Source organism: Mastigoproctus giganteus, chromosome 7, assembly GCF_048544385.1.
Source record: "Mastigoproctus giganteus isolate SK-2022 chromosome 7, ASM4854438v1, whole genome shotgun sequence".
Classification (NCBI taxonomy): domain Eukaryota; kingdom Metazoa; phylum Arthropoda; class Arachnida; order Uropygi; family Thelyphonidae; genus Mastigoproctus; species Mastigoproctus giganteus.
The window spans coordinates 151,271,938-151,292,076 of record NC_143581.1 but is presented as its reverse complement, the minus strand read 5'-3'; the positions used below and the strand labels follow the sequence as shown (position 1 = coordinate 151,292,076).

General features: G+C 34.9%; 1 protein-coding gene across 1 annotated transcript in view; it reads right to left on the bottom strand.

Moving 5' to 3' along the window:
• Nucleotides 1-20,139, bottom strand: part of ssp3 (SCAPER domain-containing protein short spindle 3) — a 408,421-nt gene that overhangs the window by 156,219 nt on the left and 232,063 nt on the right. Inside the window, exons 13-14 of the mRNA XM_090377943.1 lie at nucleotides 14,862-14,963; nucleotides 9,820-9,873 (exon numbers count right to left, since the gene is read on the bottom strand). Of these exons, the coding sequence (XP_090234069.1) occupies nucleotides 9,820-9,873; nucleotides 14,862-14,963 (156 nt within the window). The remainder of the gene's footprint in view (nucleotides 1-9,819; nucleotides 9,874-14,861; nucleotides 14,964-20,139) is intronic.

Below are 20,139 nucleotides of genomic sequence, written 5' to 3'. Positions count from 1 at the left end.
GGTCATGTTGGATAAACAAAGCAGATGCACGAGGTTTATCTAGCATGTGCACACTTAAGCAGAAGCTTGTTTTACCACAGTAAAACAAGCTTCCGTTACGTATTTTAGTATTTGTTGCGTATTAATGTAGGCGCCTCCGTAGCCAGGTGGGAAGGAGCAGCAGTGCGTAGCACACGCTTCTTGATTAGACCGGGGTTCGAGCCCGTCACCACCAAATACGGAGGATGCGGAAAGGTCAAGGAATGACCACCGCATATCCCGGAGCAATATGGCCTTAGTTGCTAATGCTCCTAAAAACCAAATAACAACAACAACAGCGTATTAATGCGTAACCCGCATCTCTCTTTTCCCATTGGCTGAATAAATATCACTAGGAGGAAAATTATTTTAATGTATATAAAGATAAAAAAAATAAGTAATAAGTAAAAAATAATAAGCAAAAAAATTTTCATAATAAAGTTTTTATAGATTATTCCAAATTTTTATTGGGTTGTCATCCACCACACCACGCCGACTTCTTTTCTTGTTTGTGTCCGTTGCTGAATGAAATTTCCGAAGCATCGACATATTTTGCTGCATCGAAGTGTGTCGGCGGTGGGCCTACAATTTTAAACAGTAGTGAAGAAACTGTTTTTGTCATCAACGAGGCTCTGGTTGGGCTGGCGATCAGATTTATTTGTGAAAATTTCACATTCACTCAATGAAATTGGTATCGTACTCAGAGCATCCATCAAATGCTTCAATTCTTCCAAAACCATCTTTTCAATTAGGTATTCCTGAAATCCACGAATTGTGTTGCTTTCATTTAACTGTAACCTCATTGTCAATTTTCTAACTTCATTTTCACCAAATGCCAACAATTCATGTTTAGAAGGTTTAATATCTTCATTGTCCTTCTCTCGTTATCGGTATTGTCACTAGTTCTTAAATTTGATTTTTTTCTTTTTTTTTTTCAATTGTCCAAAATGTCGTTGTCATTCGGATATTCAGCTACTGCAACCATGTAAACAGAGAAAGGGAAAATTTACGGAAAAATGTGGATAGCGCACTTCTGCTAAACAACAGATGATTATTTGTCGGGGTAAAAGAAAATCACTCTCTCCTAATTCTCGGAGGGGGCGCTTACAGTTGATTCATAGCGGTGTCCAACCTGCGGCCTGCGCTCAAAGTGAATTAAAACAGCATTTTAAACTTTGCTAATTATCAAAAAAAATTTCTCATTAAATGGTTTGTTTAGTAAATGTAATTGTGTATTTTACTTAATAAAATTTTTGAATATTTTCAATTTCAGGTGTATCATTATTTTTATTTATTCACTTTAATATTCATCTTAAGCAGTGATCCTTTCAGATTGTAAAAAATTTACGAAATATTACAAATTTTGAAGTGTACTGCATGCATGTGTCACAAGCCACTGTTAATAAAGGTGTCGGTATGCCATACTGTTGCGTACAATCCCAAAAAAAGCACTGTATATATATATATATATATATAATATTGATAAAAATAATCACATTACTGAATGACAAAGTAAGCAAGCAAATTATTAAACTGTGTTGTGGATCTGGGGTACTACTAGTTACAGTAGAAAAACCCAGCAACCACAATAAAATATAAACAAATGTTTATATTCAGTGTATAGGGTAGGGATGCTGACCTTTCAATTGTAATTATCATGGAAAATTGAGAAGGCCTGTAAAGTGAAGGAGATAACCTGAAATTAAATTGATTAACATAAAAATAAAAATAATAATGAAGATAACGATGCTACCTAAAGTAGTGGGTCCAAGGCTTTAACTACTTCTTCAAAGGGTTGGCAGCCACCACAATAAGCAGGGTCTCTGTTTCTGTTATGATGCATATGTGCGAAATCTATAAATCATAGCTGACCCAACAGAGACCAAAAAGAAAGGAATAAAATTCAAACAACAAAAAAAAAAAATAAAAAAAAAAATAAAAAAAATAGAATAAAATTTTATTCTTTTTCTAAAAAAGTCTTAAAGAATAAAAGATGTTTTTTGTTTATTTCCAAATTACATAACTGTTGCGACATCCTGGAAATGTACAGTGGCTGACAAAAAACTACGTCACCTTAAAAAAAGTAACATTTGTAGTGAAACGTATAAGGTATTGCTTGATTACAGTCATTTTGTTTGTTGCAAAGCAAAGTTATTGCATGAGATAATGCTTCTATTTCATCAAATAGTAATTGCATCAGCGTTTTTATAAACAAGGCATTGGAAGGGTATACACACTCATTAGTACCTTGTTTTGCAGAGGTGTAAGCATGGCTCCATATTTTCAGTTGACACCAAGAAAAAAAAAGTGCAGCTGTTGCTCTGTCCCAGGAAAGGCTTTCTACACATGCATGCTATCGCTGATAAAATAAGCTGCCACAAGTCAACAGTATCCCGGGTCCCGAAATTAAAGTATGAAACTGGCGATGTGAAGAGAAGACCTGGATCAGGCCGTAAGAGAGTGACTACACCTTCCCAAGATTGATATTTGAAACGGCTATGCCTTCGTAATTGCCATGCTAGTGCTCCTGATCTAAACTGGACTTTGAGATTGTCTCTAGTGTTGAAACAAATGCACGAACTATTCAAAGATGGCTTTCGGAATGTGGTCTGCATGCCTATTGGCCCAAGAAGAAGCCTTTGTTGACCCACCAAATGAGGAAGAAGCGACTTTCTTGGGCAAAAATGCATGTTTCATGGACAAAAGAGCAACGGGACACCATCATCTTTTCTGATGAATCGAAATTCAACCTGCATGGCTCGGATGGGAAACGATGCCAGAAGATGAAAATCAGAGGCATACCCTCCTGACTGCATAACGCCGAGTGTAAAGTTCCTCGCCAGTCAGATGGTCTGGGGATGCATAACAAGCAAAGGGGTGGTGCAAATTAAGTTTATTAACGGAAGAAAATGCAGAAACCTACACTGCTATATTGGAGGAGTGCCTGAAACCCGTTATTAGGGATCACCACACAGATGCCCAAAACTGCATTTTTCAACGGGACTCAGCACATTGCCACACAGCAAAATTGGTAAGTTTTATGCTATTTAGATTTAATGATGAGTTTGTCTTCTTGTCTCACAAGGCTTAAAACATACTTACACCAATGTTTTCCCTCGTATTTCTCCCTTAAGGTGCAGTCATACCTCAAAAATGCTGGCATTACAGTGTTGGACTGGCCTGGCAACAGTGCAGATTTGAACCCTACTGAAAATTGGTGGTACATAATTTCATCTAAAATTGCTCAGAAGCCAACAAGTAAGATTCAGCTGCAGGAGAGCATTATAAGGGTGTGGTACCACAAAACTGGGCAACCATATATCCAGAAGTTGATTAACTCTATGCCAGATTGTTGCAAGGCTGTAATTGCAGCTTGAGGAGGAACAACAAAATATTGAGGACTTATTTTGCTGATTTACAGTACATAATACTATTACATTAACTTGTCATTTCAGTTTGCACACATAAATGCAATAAAATGTATGTTTGGTTGTCATGATTGCCATTTGCATGAGTTCTCATATATCCATTAATTATCCCTTTGAGAAGATATTTATGGCAATTAGGTATATCAGGTGGTCTTTTTATTGGATTTCATTCACAGAGATATATATCTCATCTAACAAATGCATTTTGAACATTTCTGCAACCGACAATGCAGCACAAAACACATTATTTGCAAAATTCACAAGTGATGCAGTTATTTTGTCCGCCACTGTAGTTATGTTTCGAGGAGCTATACGGAGCATAAGACCCCGTGGTCAAATGTACACTATGTTTTCCCCCATGGTCCAATGTAGTATGTTTTCATTGTCTAAAAATTCATAGTTTTCTCATCTGCTACCTCTGATTTTTAACACTTGGAACTGCTAGTACACTATACATATAAATATATACACAGATGCCATCTTACCATTTTCTGTCCCACATGTTAATGGTATGTTCCTTACTGGTTCATTCCTACTTTCTATTTAACATTACCTTATTTTTCCATCCTTACTTTAATTTTTCTGTTCCTCTCTTGCCTCTGTAAGGTCATTAATGTTCTGCATGCTCTACATATAATATATTTTTGGCCTACTTTGTTTTCAAAAGCATTTCATACCACACATATCTGAGCATACAGACCATGTCGGAAACAGAGGCCTACATATCGCTGTTATGTACATAAGTTTGATGGATGACCTCTGATGAAGACGTTGAAATTATGAGTTATACAGCGATATGTTATCCACTTTATTCTATTTTATTTTATTTTACCCCATTTTATGTTACTTTTATTTTACCTCACTTCATATTCATTCCTTTTAGCTCTTTATTTCTCATTAATTTCTCATTTATACTGTAAATTCGATTATAACAGCCTTCTATATATTACTGATATTTCAACTTATTACTATTTACACATTATGGCTGTAATTGTTCTGGAGGAAATATATGAGTTCTGTGCTGTATAATTACTGATTAATACTATGAATATAGTGTTAATCCACAAATGATATGCTTCTATAGAGACACTGCCTAAGCAGTGTCTCTGGCCCATAATACTAATTTGATTTTTTTTCTTTTTTACTCCAGTCTAGTTCCTTTCATTGTTTATTTATTTATTTTATCTTATCATAGTTATTATATATATTTGTGCCGATGCTGGAATGTGTGGTGTGAAACGTAAGCTAACCCGGTGCATAGGTGAACCAAAAAAGAGAATTTCCTGCTGTTAAGATAGATAATAATATAGACCATTAGGATGGGGTAAAGTCTAAGGAACCTTCTATTGAATCCATAGTAAAAATACATGTAAGTACCTGTAAAGAAAATATTATGAAATATGTTATGTGAAAGTACTTAGTGTTGCAATTAGGATGATTTTGGCATTTTCTTGTCCTCATCAGTACATGGTAAATTACAGAGTTTAAGAAATTAACAAAAGCGAGGAAAGAGAGTATAAATAGCTGATGCATATCTTGTGGCTGACCCTACAGAGACGGAGTTGAAGGCATAAATAAATTTTGAAGCAAGGAAATGAAATTAACTAAATTTTGAAGAAAGAATGAAATGAAATTAAAATAAATCAGTGGGCCAAAGTGGTACTTACTATTGTGCTGTGCCGATGCTGGAATGTGTGGTGTGAGGCGTAAGCTAACCCGCTGCATAAGTGAACCGGAAAAAGAGAATTTCCCGCTGTTAAGATAAAGTAGAGTATATATATGAGTTGGAAGCCGGGAAAAAAAAAAAAAAAAAAAAAAAACGGTAGCATTATGATTGGGTGAGAGCGAATTGCATCCTAGGAAAGCATAGAAAATTGAATGGAAAAGTATGAGGAAGAATGACAAAGGTAGTGCTCAGGCAGTTCAGGGCTGCGATTCCCATTCCTATAGTAGGACCCTGACAAAGTTCTGGGAGAATGTTACATGTGTTTAAGTCAGTCGTGTTAAAATGGTAGTAATACCATATAAGGTTAAAACCTTTAATGTCAGTTGTGTTAAAGTGGTAGTAATATCATATAAACATATACCATTTAAGGTTAAAACCTTTAATGTGTAAAGAGTTAAAATCAAAATAAAAAATAAAAATATAGAGTAAGAATTAAAAAAATATATAAAATATAGATACCCCAATAAGTTAGCCAATCGGTGGGCACAAATTTTTCAGACTGTGAGACACCAAAGAGGCTAAGGGGTATATAAGGGGTATATTTACACAGCAGACCCTTGATTTACCGGGATCAGATTAACCAGGACAATTCAAGATTCCAAATTAAAAAAAACCAACCCAAAATCTTATTCTTATATAAAATTCAAATAATAAATATATAAACAGATGTTTTGCAAGTCATAAATAAGCGAGAAGAAGCGGAGTTATAAGTAGTCATTGGGAGATTAGTGTACCTATCATCTTGCTTGCAACCCCCGCTGCTAAAAAAAAAAACATTAAAAAAAATATGTTTAGCTTGTTTTAGTGCGTCATTGATTGTTGCGTTCCGTTGCACAGCAGAAGGGCAAATTTTGTTTCTGGGCAAACGCAAGAGTTGTGCTTTCAATTGAACAAAAACTTGAAATTATTCAAAAGTTTGAAAACAGTGCATCCGTTAAATCTTTAAAGAACCATTATAATGCTGGTGACCAAACCATACGCGGCATTGCAAAAAATGAAGGGAAGCATTGTACTGAAATTTCATTTCAGTACACGAGTAGTGCATGGTAAATTTTTTCGTTTTTTATCTATGTATCGCCATACTTTTTACGTAGGTTGCTGAACAGTTTTTGATACAGTAAGTCGCTGACTTATGTTAGGTTATTTATATATTTTTTTATATGACTGAAGATTTCAGCGAAGGAGACATACATTTCACTATAATAACGTAAAAACCCACAGAATTCCAGTTATCTGTATTATCGCAAATGCAGTAAGATCGAGTTTATTACCAGTTTATAATGAATTGCACTAACAGAAAAGCCCAATAACCCGGAAAGTGCAAATTGTTTTTATTGTTTTATGGCAGTGACCTCCGGCAATGTGCTTTAGTAAAATGCGAGTTTGTGTGGGATGATAATAGTGAGTTTTCGCCTTAACCCTGTGAAGTTCTTTCCAGAAAATTTATTTTAACTTATAATGGTGCTGACTAAGAGAATAAATGACAGCGGTACTAGTAAATCTATCAAGAAAAGGAAAGCAATTGAGTTGGATCAGAAAATTAAAATAATATTCAATTTTATTATTTCATGAAAATGGCCAAAGATCAACAAGTATCGCATGGAATTCAGATTTGTCAGTGGCAGCGGTGAACACAATAAAGGAGAAAGACAATATGAGAAGCGGTTGGCACCAATGAAGTCAACTATAATAACCAAGGCTACGGAAATACGTATCAGTTTTTACAGTACAATAACATGCATTTTTTCTTCCTTTTATGATTTCTTTTCCTATGTGCCACTCTGGCTACTTCACCGCTGTATACAGATAAAGTTTTTAATTGAACTAATTAAAAATATATAACTTTCTTCATTCTTCTGAGGATATTATGTGGTTTTTGTAATTTTGGCATATCAGGGATATAGTAGCAATATTTTATTAGTCATTCCCGAGTTAAAACTCGACTTATGTAATAAGTCCTGGAACGTATCTCTTATGTATGTCGGGGACTTACTATATTTTTGGATTAACCAGGAAATCGATTATCCGGGAATTTCTTCTTATCATCTATCCCAGAAAATCAAGAGTCTATTGTACTATTAATATCTATAGGGTGGCTAATAAATTTTTTGTAAAATAAAATGTGGAGAGCTTTATTGAAATGAAAGTGGAGGTAGGTTGCTGGAAACTTGTTATCCAGTAGTTTGTTGTAGAGACATTTTATATTAAGAGTGATTAGGTAGTGGCTGTTACACAGAGTTGCTATTCTAATACACTGCTGCAGTGTCTGTGTGTGTAGTTGACTACTTTGAAGTTGAAAGCATTACATTTATTGTAGATATTTATGGTAGCCTGGGAGTTATGGAGGTCGATATCGAAGTCTAGGTAATATAAGAAAGATTATTGCTATTAGTTTTTTCCAGTGTGAGCTCTGGTGGATAGATGTGGGCAAAGTATTGCAGGAAATTATTGCAGTTGATAACCAGCAGGTCATCAAAGCATCTGAACATGCATAAATCTGCAGATAAGGAGATTTCTGAAAAGTACAGATAAAGGTTAGCTAGTATACAGCTAGCAGGGCTGCCCAAACCTTTAGTTTGTAGAGAAACAGTAGTGCCATCAAAGATGTAATTGTTTGATATGCATAGGTTAGTTAAGTTATTCCAGTAATCTGGTTTACAGGTTATAATATGTTTATACTTACAGTATAGTTCTTTCATTACAAGTTTTAAATTAGTTAGATCTATGTTGGTGAACAAGCTGTTGAAGTCAAAAGTAGATATGTGAGCAATATTTTGATTTTTTAGAGCTTCTATTACAGGCAGATTATTTGTAATGATTCTTCTGTTGGGTAGAATGCTTAAGATAGGCTTAAGGAGCAGTTCTAAAGTTTTTCCAGGTTTATGAGAATAACTGTTTTTGCAGGATGTGATGAATGGAATTTTTGTGAAATTTTGGAATAAAATAAATGAAAGGAAAATTGTAATTTTTAAAACTGATATTTAATTTTTTGATGAAAGCAATAAGTTTCTTTGTAATAATACTACTACTGTTAGTGACTGGTTTGTAGGCAGAACTGGAGTTGAGTTCAGCTATTATAGTTTGATAGTAAAAAGTTTTGCAGATAAAAGCAAAGTTGTTTGAAGCTTTATCTACTGTAGTGATGAAAAAATACTTATGTAACTCTGTTAAGTGGGATTTGATGCTGGTGAAAATGTATGTACTGCCAACTATTTTTTGCCATTTTTTACCCTTAAGTAAAATATATATATATATATATATATATGAGGTAGAAGTAATAAATCTATTGAAATGTGCGAAGATGGAGACATAAATTGCACAAAATGCTAAAAGGATAGCAGAAATTAGAGATACTGAAGGCGTGAGAAAGAGAGAACACACACACACACACACATACATATAATTTTATATAAATATATATGTAAAAATTGGAAGACTATACATATATATATTATATACAGTAAGCACCGATTATAGCTATCACTGGTATTAGAATCAGCCACTTTATAGAATCAAATTTCAAAGAACTGATTCAAATCAATAAAATGCACTACACTTTCATCATTTATTGGAATCACATCTTTAGTCATAAGAATCAATTTTGAATGCCTCTGTGATATTTTTCTAAAGCACATTTCCGGAGGTCACAACCATAAAACAATAAACACAATTTGCAGTTTTTGGTTCATTGGGCTTTTTTGTTTGTACAATCTGTTATAAACGGCTAGTAAACCCAATCTTATTGTATTTGCGATAATACCGATACTGGAATTCTGTGTTTTTATGTTATTATGGTGAAATGTGTTTCCCCTTTACTAAAATCTTCAATTATATAAAAAACATAAATAAAATTTCAGAATCTGCTCTTCATTCCCACATCTAAACTTCATAAACTTTTACCGTGTAAAAAGTTGTGTGTCGTGTTAGTTCCAATTTGTGCATATCGTGTGCTTTGTTATCAATTGAAGCTTACCCCCCCCCCTTTTTTTACTGTTTTAAATTTTACAAAAAAAAATAAAAATAAAAATAAAGTCAGTGAATAGAGAGTGAGTGAATTTGAACATATGGAATGAAGTTTCCGAAACCTGCATTAGCAACTGTTTCAAAAAATGTGGATTAATTATTCATGATGGTCAACTGTCACGATACTGATCACATTGAAATTTAAGACGTAGGTGAACAGGAGTTTAATAATTGGGCGGACATAGATGGTGATCTACAAGTTACTACAGCATTAACAGATGAAGAAATTTCCCAGTCTGTTACTAAGTGACTACTGTATTTTAAATTATAATCGTATTGCAAAGTGTTATGTTTAATTAATATGAACGTAAGTATAAATTTGTTTTTATTTTGCTAATTTATAGATAATATCTTCCGATTTTCATGTATCATTTAATTGGTAATAAACATTTGGTAATAAAGTGTAATTTTGTGCTTTGTATCTTTATTTTTATAGCCTGCGAATAATATTTGTCGATTTTCGCTTATTAGAATCAAAATTCAAATTGCAAACGTGATCACTATAACTGGCGCTTATTGCATATATAAAAAAATGGGAGACTAGCTTTATGAGATAAATAAAATAATAACTAGTATTAATCATATATAATCTTTTAATCATAATACTTTAATAAATACACATACCTCAGCTGCTGCTTCCTTTGCCGCTTTTTCTTCTTGTTTTCTTTGTCTTTCTTCCTAAAACACAAAAACTCCTGTTATAAATTAATGCTCTTTTATCAATTTCTTCCATTCTTATTATTTCACAAGTAATAAGTACAATTGTCTTCCACACAGAAATCTAAACCTAAAATTACTTTTACAAAATTCAAGTAAACGGTAAAATAATCGTATATCATTATATTACACAGCTAATAGAGAGCAATAGAAGGAATGGAATTAGCTCCAAGGAATTTATCAACTTTACCATTTATTTTGTCAATAAAACCCACTGTAAAAATAAAAGGTCATTTTCATATAGTAGTCATTATTTATTATTATATTTTTTTAAAAGGCTTTTCTATCATTGGAGTCTTTCAGATTATTTTGCATGATTCTACTGAAACTACCTTTCATCACTAAATAAAAAACTGCTAATGACACTGTATTCAAAAACTTATATGGAAAACTTATATATCAGAGGTAAGCAAAGTTTTATACTGTTATAAAACAGTATAAAACTTTGCGTTAACAGTATAAAACGGTAAGCAAAGTTTTATACTGTTTACAATAAAATTCAAAGCATTAACTGTTTCTCTTCGACTCTTCAAAACTTTATACAGCTGAGTCACTAATTAAGAATTCACAAATTTCTCAAAGGAAACAAACACTAGACCATACTATAATTAGTTAAAAGTGTGGGAGCTGGTAAACATGATCTGGCACCCCAAGCAATTCTCCAATGCCTGTTAAATACAATAAGTGTATGTGCATATCACGTATTGTGATATACTGAATTTTGAGACCCTGTCTCCAAGATTTTCATGATACGGTAAACTGTAAAATCCAGAACTCTTGGGGATAGGGAGGTGCCGGATTTTAGAGTTATTATTATTAGTAGTAGTAATAATAGTACTACTGGCAAATGATGTAAGGAAGCAATCTTATAGGAGGGGTGTTCAATAAATTATCGAGACCACCTGTGAAGGAAATGAGAGAGAGAGAGGCAAAAATCTGTTTTTATTTTTCAATGTAACTGTCCTGAACTTCAATACACTTGTTCCATTTTGTTGGCAATGAGGAAATACCAGACAAATAAAATTCTTTGTCCTGTCCATCAAAGAATGCAGAATCAGCAGACTTCAGTTCATTATCATCAGCAAAGCGATATCCATGTAAATTTTTCTTGAGGTGTGAAAAACAGGAAATATTCAGTGGGGGTCAGATCCAGACTGTTAGGTGGATAGGTAAGTTCTGTAAAGTCACAGTCTCTCAAAGCAGCAGCAACAGCATGTGACCTGTGCACTGATGAGTTGTCCTGAAGAAGCAGCACACCTCTGGAAAGTTTTCCACTGCATTTTTCCTTTAAGACATCCACTAGGTTGTACAGTAAGGATGCATATAACTCCCCAGTGGCTGTCTGCTTGTGTTTCAAGTAGTGAATGTACAAAATTCCCTCAACATTCCAAAACATGGTGGCCATGATTTTGCCAGCTAAAGGTCGTGTCTGATGAAATTTTTTGGGTGGGGGAGAACCCTTGTACTTCCACTGCATGGATTCTTGCTTGATCTCAGGATCCCAGTGATGAACCCATGTTTCATCAGCAGTAACAATTCTGGAGATGAAAGTGTCAGGATCCCTTCCATAAAGCTCTAAATTCTCCACACAACACCGTACTCTGAATTGCTTCTGTACAGGGGACCCACCATGCACTGACCTTAGTCATCTCTAAATGTTCATGGAGGATGGTTTTAACCATTCCCTCAGATATGTCACATTCCCTAGAGATTTGGGACACCTTTAAACATTTGTCATTTAGCACAAGGGGTTTCCACAGCTTGGCACATTTCTGGAGTAGTCACTGTCATAGGCCTTCCTGGATGTGGATCATTTTCAATGGACTCTCTACCCCATTTGAATTGTTTTGATCAGAATTTCACCTGGCACTGTGAGGGTGCACTGTTGCTATACACAGCCACCATCCTTTTATGAATGGCCTTTGGCCCATTTCCTACTTTGGTGAGAAACTTGATGACTGAATGATGCTCCAATTTCAGCAAATCCATAATTTGATAAGGTGTCTTCCTTCTTTCTGATACAGCAGCACAACCTAAAAACATAGACATAGTGGGATAAAAATTAGTATGATTCAAGTTGGGATATCTAGGAACATGATAAATCATGAATCATTAAAATATAACTATGGGAAGTACGTTAAGTAGATAATTTATTGAATGCCCCTTGTACAGCAACAGCAAAAAAAAAAAAAAAACAAAAAAACCCCCCCACCTCATCTGTTCATCTCCTCTAATAATAATATGTTTAATTCTTCCTTAAATGAAATCAAACTTCTCACTTCCACCACGCCAGATGGTAGTTTGTCCCAACAATCAATTACTCTCTGGCTGAAAGCAAATTTCTGACGCATCTATCCTACAGGCATCCTTTTTAATTTATGTTCTATTGTGTGTGCTGCCTGAGAAACACTTAGAACACAATCATCATTAAATTTACTCAATCCACTTCGATCACCTCTCCTTGAAATTGCCTAGTTGGCAAGTAGTGAAATATGTAGAACCAAAGTCTTTTGTGGTAAGAGTACCCCTTTGTTTTCTTGATTAATCTGATTGCTCTTCTCTGTCTAAGAGATCTACATTTTCCTTAGAATGAGGCTTCCAGAACAGTATGTAATACTAAAACATGTGACCTACCATTGCCTAATAATACAATGGATTAATCACCTCCTTATCACTGTTGGCAAAGTTCCAGTATGTCATTAAAAAATCACATGAGCTGTTCTAGCAGCCCATCTGCACTGCTCAGAAAACTTCATATTGGACTGTACAATTACCTTCAGATCTCTTTCGTTCTCCACCAACCTGAGTGTGGTACCACCTAATTGGTATGTTACTGTGGGATTACTGATGCCCATATGCAGTACCTTGCATTACCAACATTAAGCCTCAACTGTCACTTATCAGCCCAAATAATTTTTTAAATTTATCTAGGTCTTGCTGCAGTAATATGTCTTGATTTCTGTCATAAACCATTATGCCAACCTTTGTAAAATCTGTACACTCAGACAATAAGCTTAATATGCCTTCAATAATATCATTAAGAAATACTGTAACCAGGAAGGGACCAGACACTGAACCCAGAGGGACTCCACTAAGTAAAATAAAATAACATTAGTCCAAGAAGAGAAGTGCCCATTTATAACCACCTTCTGTCATACATTAATAATTTGGCACTTCAAATGCATTTGTTAGAAAACATTGTAGTGTGTGATTCAGAATATTTAAGCAGCAGAAATAAATCAAAACTTTTCGGTCAAACAAAACTATTTATTACTTTTCAACAGTCATTAAACTAGTGATCTGTGTTCTGAAGCAGCAAGGTGAAAATATCAAATGTATCCACAACAGCAAACAGCCTACTTCATTCAGCACAAAATTGAGTTCATAATTTCATTTAAAATCACTGTGAATATTTTTTCCATAAAGTACTGTCTTTCAAAAATGTTGCAATCTCTCACTCTGGACATGCATAACACCTATGAACTTTGACACAGACAGAAGAAATATTCAAAGAACAGCACTGTTTGGCCAATACCTGTTTTGTGACTGATTAATCTTGTCTAATCAGTCATGAAATTCAGCATTGATTTTTTTTTTTTGACCTCAGGAAAAAAGCATTTAGACTTCAGTTCATTATTCCAAAAAAATAATGAAAAGTACTTTGTTTTTTAATGAGGTATTGCCTGCACTAAAATTTTACAATGAAGACGTCACAAACATAGAAAATGTTGTCAGAGGAAATGAGCTGTGGGTCCATTAGCAGTGAACTTCAGTTCTAAGCTCTTGTGTTTCAGTCAACACCAAATATTTCAGCAGTATTTCCTGTGACAACCTGTTCTGCTGACTAAAGTTTTTCTACCCTTCAAAGAATTAAAATCTATTTAAGTATGATGGGAAGGGCAAACGACCAGTGGGATTGGCCTTACTTTACATTCACAAAAATATCTCAATCTCAAAAGAAGAGCTGGATTTCTTTGAGAACTAATCTAGGAAAATGAAATTATTGTAAATAAATTTCATCATGCAAGAACAGTTGGAAGCAAAAGACAGTACTAGGTATGCAGTTTACTTATTTTAAATTATCATTTAAAACAATAATCTTTAGTCTGCTGCCAACCAAAAACTATGAAACTTTTTATTTTTTTTTAAAACTAATTTTCAAACTATATCTGTTTATGCCATCTCACAATAATAATTAATTTTACTATTTGTGTTTCTTCACACCCATCAGATAACTCTATGCTGGAGATGAGTGAGCTCTAAGATTCTAAGACTTTTATTAAAAATATATTGTATATATTTTTAATAAAAGTATTATGTACCCAGAACATTAATTACCATGAAACAAATGAGGCAAATTAATACAATTAGGGTGGTACTTGGAAAAGTGTGATTGTGCTACCTAAGTATCAAGGTATCTTAACCATAGAGACATAATAATGTTCGTCGTTAACCACCGTGTAGATGAAACAATAAATTGAATCATTATGTGTTTAATTTTCATGTTTAAAAACCTAATAATTGAACTTGAAATACCGAAGGAAAAAAACAGGTATACAGGGAAAATCAGCATTTGTCACTATGCAACATCACTGGCATGTGTGTGTGTGTGTTCCCCCTCCTCTCCCAATTACTCAAATTATGGGTCTACCCCTAATGCCAACTACCCATAACTTATGATGGACAAGCAATACTAGTGACACTTTCTTACGGCTTCATAGGCATTGGTTACTATGAGAACAAATGCACTTTCCATAGGCAATGGTTATACCACTGTCATGGTGAAGTGTTTTCTAAACTTGGCTATTTTTAAAAACATAATCACGACTTTTTATTTCATGTAGCCTGGTCCTCTTACAGTGGTGTATACTAAATGATGATGAGATCACTCAGACTTTTATACTTTAAACAAACAAGCAAAAATTTAACTGATGATTAAGAGATAATACCTGTATATCTTGAAGTCTTGCTCTGTGATCTTTCTGTTTAGATATGAGATCATGTCTCTTGTTCTGTGCCTCCAGGGTATTAATAAATGCTATTTCATTTACCTATTATGAAATGAAAAGAAATTAAATGAGAGACCTGAATCTACCTTTAAAGATGTAACAATAAAATTAAAGCGTCACATTATAAATAAACCTCATGTCCACTGCTTTATCACAGTGATTGCCAAAATGTAAATGACAACATCAGGTAAAAAATTTTCAAAAAGGCTTTGTTTATCAGAATTTCTTGATGTTTCCTTATCAATTTGTGAATGGTGATTCCTAATATGATTTTAGTTTTTGCATAACATTAATAGTTTGTCCAGGAATGAAAGAAAAGTAAATATGCAATATTACTATACCAAATTTATTAACAATGTTTAACTTCTGTACAGAACAGACTATTAATCTTTAATACCAGTGAGCAATAAGCTAAAAAATCACAAATTAAAAAAATAGAACCCTTCCTCGGGTTAATCAAACAAAATCTCCTAAAACCGTACATTTGAATGTCTTTGCGGTCAGTATTGATCATCTTTAACCAAGATATAATCAACCATCATAGCTTCATCCCACTTAACTTGGTATCTCTCATTCACTGATGTTCTGATGGAAAATCTCTGCATGCTGTTCATTAACATTGTTCTGATTTGTTCTGAAAAAAAAATCCGGGTGAGGGCTTAAGTAGTGAAGCTTGACTGACATTTTGCACCCCATTTTTCCATCATTTTCAATATGCTTATTAACTAGTTGTTTGTAATTTTCACTGTAATGTCACCAAGAAAGCCATTCATTACAGGACAAAATGACTTTCAGTTTTCACTCAGCATCAGCCATTTTGTCTTCTAGTTCTTGTGAAGCCAACATCTGTTTAACTTGTGAACCAGCAATTATGCCACCTTTTACTTTTGCATAATATAATTTGGGAAAAATTGATTACATACGTTTGAAGGTTGTCATCTTGCAGGTTTAATGTTTGGTATTTTGAGAAATTGTTCAATTAGTCCAAGATTGATATGGAATAGTGGAAGTAAAACTTTGTTTCTTGGAACTAAGGAACTGTTTTACTGCTACTGTCCTGCAGTCCCAGAGGCAGAGAAAGCAAGTGAACTTGAAGTCCTCACATACATCCAATTTATACCGGTCATACTTGATCTTCTCTAATGCTTCCATATTCTTCTTTAATATGAACAGATTGCACAACAGGAATAGTAGTAGTAGTGCAGCATCAGCCAAAATAAAAAAAAAAAAAATTCACACAACCATTCCCTCTAAATGTTTGTCCAGTTCCTCCTTAAATTTATTTAACCTATCAACCTCCACAACGACAGATGGAAGTTTGTTCCAGCAATTAACCACTCGCTGGCTAAAGGCAAATTTCTGCACATCTATTCTACATCTGTCTTTCCTTAATTTGAATTTATACCATGTTACGTTCATAATCTGAACAAGTGGAAGAATCCCATCAGAATTCAGCATGCTCAACCCATTCAAGGCCTTATACACCTCAATCAGATCACCACGCAGGTGCCTAGTCTCCAGCCATTGCAATTTGCAGAACTTAAGCCTTTCTTGGTAAGAGGACCCCTTCATTCCCCTCACCAATCTTGTTGCACTTTTCTGTACTTGCACAAGCAACTCTACATCCTTCCTGCAATGAGGCCTCCAGACCTGTACGCAGTACTCAAGGCGTGGCTCGACCATTGCCTTATACAGAGGGACAACACCTCCTTTTCCCTGCTAGTAAAATTCCTATATATCATTGACAAAATCCCATGACCTGCCCTGGCAGCCTGTCTGCATTGCTCAGAAAACTTCATATCTGACTGCACAATTACTCTCAGGTCTTTTTCATTTTCTACCACCTTAAGTGTAGTACCACACAGTTGGTACGTTTCTCTGGGGCTACTTCTACCCATATGCAGTACTTTGCATTTGTCAATGTTGAACTTCAATTGCCACTTCTCAGCCCATCTGCCCAAATTTTCTAGACCTGTTGCAGTAACACACTGCCATTAACAACCCTGCCAACCTTTGTACTATCTGCAAACTTTGACACTAAGCCTGATATACCTTCATCAATATCATTGATAAATATACAAAACAACATTGGACCCAACACCGAACCCTGTGGAATTCCACTAATAACATTAGTCCACGAAGAGCAGCAGCCATTGATTACCACCCTCTGTCTTCTCCCACTCAACCATTCTTTTATCCATTTTAGCAATTTACCCTTAATACCATTCTGCTCTAATTTGTACAATAGTCTTCCACGCGCAACAGTGTCAAAAGCTTTCCTGAAATCCAAGTATATGATATCAAAATTATTTTTTGCATCCAGTTCCATTGTAACCACATCATAATAACCAATCAAATTTGTCGGACAAGACTTTCTCTTAACAAACCCATGCTGTGTCTGAATTATTGCTGCAGTCTTCTAGATGATTCTGCAATACATCTTTAACCAGTGACTCCATTATTTTACCCGGAACAGAAGTTAAACTAACTGGTCTGTAATCCCATCCTGGACTCCCCTGAGTCCAAGGATGCTCTCATAATTATGGCTAAGGGTTTGCTTACTTCCTTTGCTGCCGCTTTTAATATATCTGGATAGATTTCATCCACCCCAGGTGCCTTTCTTATGTTTAACTTCAATAATTTCTCCTCCACTTTGCTCTCAGTTATTACAAAACCATTAAGCATCCTGCTACAATTTGATAACCTTCTGGCATTTTCAAACCTTAACTCCTCATGTGTGAAAGTAGATGCAAAATACTCATTCAGTTTGCTATCTGAACAGGATCATCAACAGTCGAACCATCGATATCAAGTAGACCAATCAGATTCATCCCCTTTCTTTTAGAGTTTATATAAGTAAAGAAGTCCTTGCTGTTTTTCTTAGCATCCTTTACCAAAGATTTCACGTAATCTGCCTTCGCCTGCTTAACGTCCTTTGTGACATGATTACAGACTAGTTTATATCTGCCATAGGTTTCTGTGTCACTGATAATTTATATGCATCCCATGCATTTTTCTTCTCTGTCACGAGTCTCATTAGTTCATTTGATAACCATTTAGGCCTAAACCTTGAACAATATTTCTTAATAGGTATGAAATTTTTAATAGCTTCCACAATTAATTCCTTGAATGCTTCCCACTTAGAATTTGCTGTTGGTAACATCATCCCACTGTACAGAATTTAAAAACTGTTTGAGACCACTGTACTCACCTTTTCAGAAGCAAAAACGCTTTCCTTTACCCCTGATGGTAATTATATCTTTAAGTAAATCCCACATCAGTACATTGCAATCACTGCCACCTAGTGGTTCCTTTATCTGCAAATTCTTAATACATGAATGATGACTGCTGATAACCAGATCAAGAGTATTACCCTCTCTGGTTGTCTCTCGAACATGCTGAAAACAATCATCCAATAAATCCACAAAAGTCTTAGTAGTGTGCGAGTGACTAACTCACAAATTCCAGTCAATATCCGGGAAATTAAAATACCCCATTATAAGACATTCTGATTTACTAGCCCACTCTATTTCTTTGTACAATTGTTCATTGTACTCATTCAAGTCATTAGCCTATAACACACTCCTACTCTTGTTTCTGCTTTCGCAGTGCTTATGTCACACCAAACTGACTCAACAGTGCACTGTTCATCTATATCAACTAGATGCACTTCTTTTGATTTTATGTTTTTCTTAATTAACAGCATAACACCTCCTCCCTTCCTATCCTGTCTATCCTTTCTGTACACATTGTACTCCCCAAATTCCAATTCTGCATTCCTAATATCTGTGTGACACCACGTCTCTGATATCCCAACAATATCTGCCTTTGATGTCTTGACCAACACTTCAAATTCATCAAATTTATTTACTATACTTCTAGCATTGGTATACATGCAAGTATACATGCACCTATTAATATTCTTAGTTACCCTAACACATCCCATATACCCACCTGTTTCACGATGACTGCCATCAGTCCCTGAAACCCCCAGCACCCCTCGCTCCAGGCTGCTGCTTATTCTAATGGAAGTAGTGCAAGAATTACCTTCACCTCTGCTTGTAGCTACTTTTAACTTTTTAGTCTGTGAATCCCCCCAAGCTAGCAGTTTTCCGACCCACCTAACACTGCCTTGATAGCATCAGCAAATATTCTTGCACCCTTTCTATTTAAGTTTATTCCATCCCTGTAGAAGCAGTCTCTCCTGTTAACAAGCACAGACCACACTGAAAAAAATTCTACCCCTTGAGCCTTGCACATTCCCTTGAGGGCCGAATTGATTGACAAGGCTCTCATCATGTATTCCACCCTATTGTGTCTGGGCAGAATTGCAGACACTTTCAAATTTAACCCAAACTCACGACTTTTTTCCAACATTGTACTTGTTAAATCTGTAGCTCTCCTACTTTTAATGTCATTGGTGCCAATGACATTAAGGAAACCAAGCAAAACTGATTTAGAAATGAAGATAATTAATTAAGAAGTATGAAGCAGGACAAAGTTTGTCATCTATTGCACTGAATTAGGTCTTGCTGTTTCAATAGTGAACACTATTTTAAGGGACAGTGCACATATAAAAGGACATGTTAAAGGATCAACTCATTTAAAATCAGCAGTGATCACAAAACAGCATTCAGGTGCTATATCGAAGATGGAAAAGCTATTAATAATATGGATGGAAAATCAGATTCAGAAGCAAGGGCTCCTGAGTTTAATGGCCATTCAAGCAAAAGCAAGAAGTATTTATGAAGATATTAAAGATAAATATGGCAATCCAAAGCCAAGTTTGTGGCAAGCAACAGGTGGTTTAATAGGTTCAATCATTGTGCTGGTATCCAAAATGTTAAAGTATGTGGTGAAGTAGCCGGTGACGATTCTGCAGCTGCAGAGAAGTTTTGCGATGTGTTGGAAAAAAACCCTTCTAAATATCCACAGCCCTCAACTTCAGCAGTGGTGTGCTTATCAGCTGGAGAGTTAATTCTGGTAACGATGCTTGAAAGGTAAAACTTGCGGACATTATGCCTGTCTCCTCTCTATTTTTGTAATTTTATAATTTTGAAATTTTTGTAATTTTGTACACTTTTATAATTTTTCCTGCACATGAGATAAAAAAAAAAAAAAATAAATAATTCTATTTACATGTTCGTCGAACATTTCTTTTTTGTTTCAATCAAATTCAGCGCACATAGTTGCGAGTGCTCCATAAGCATTTAGGGAA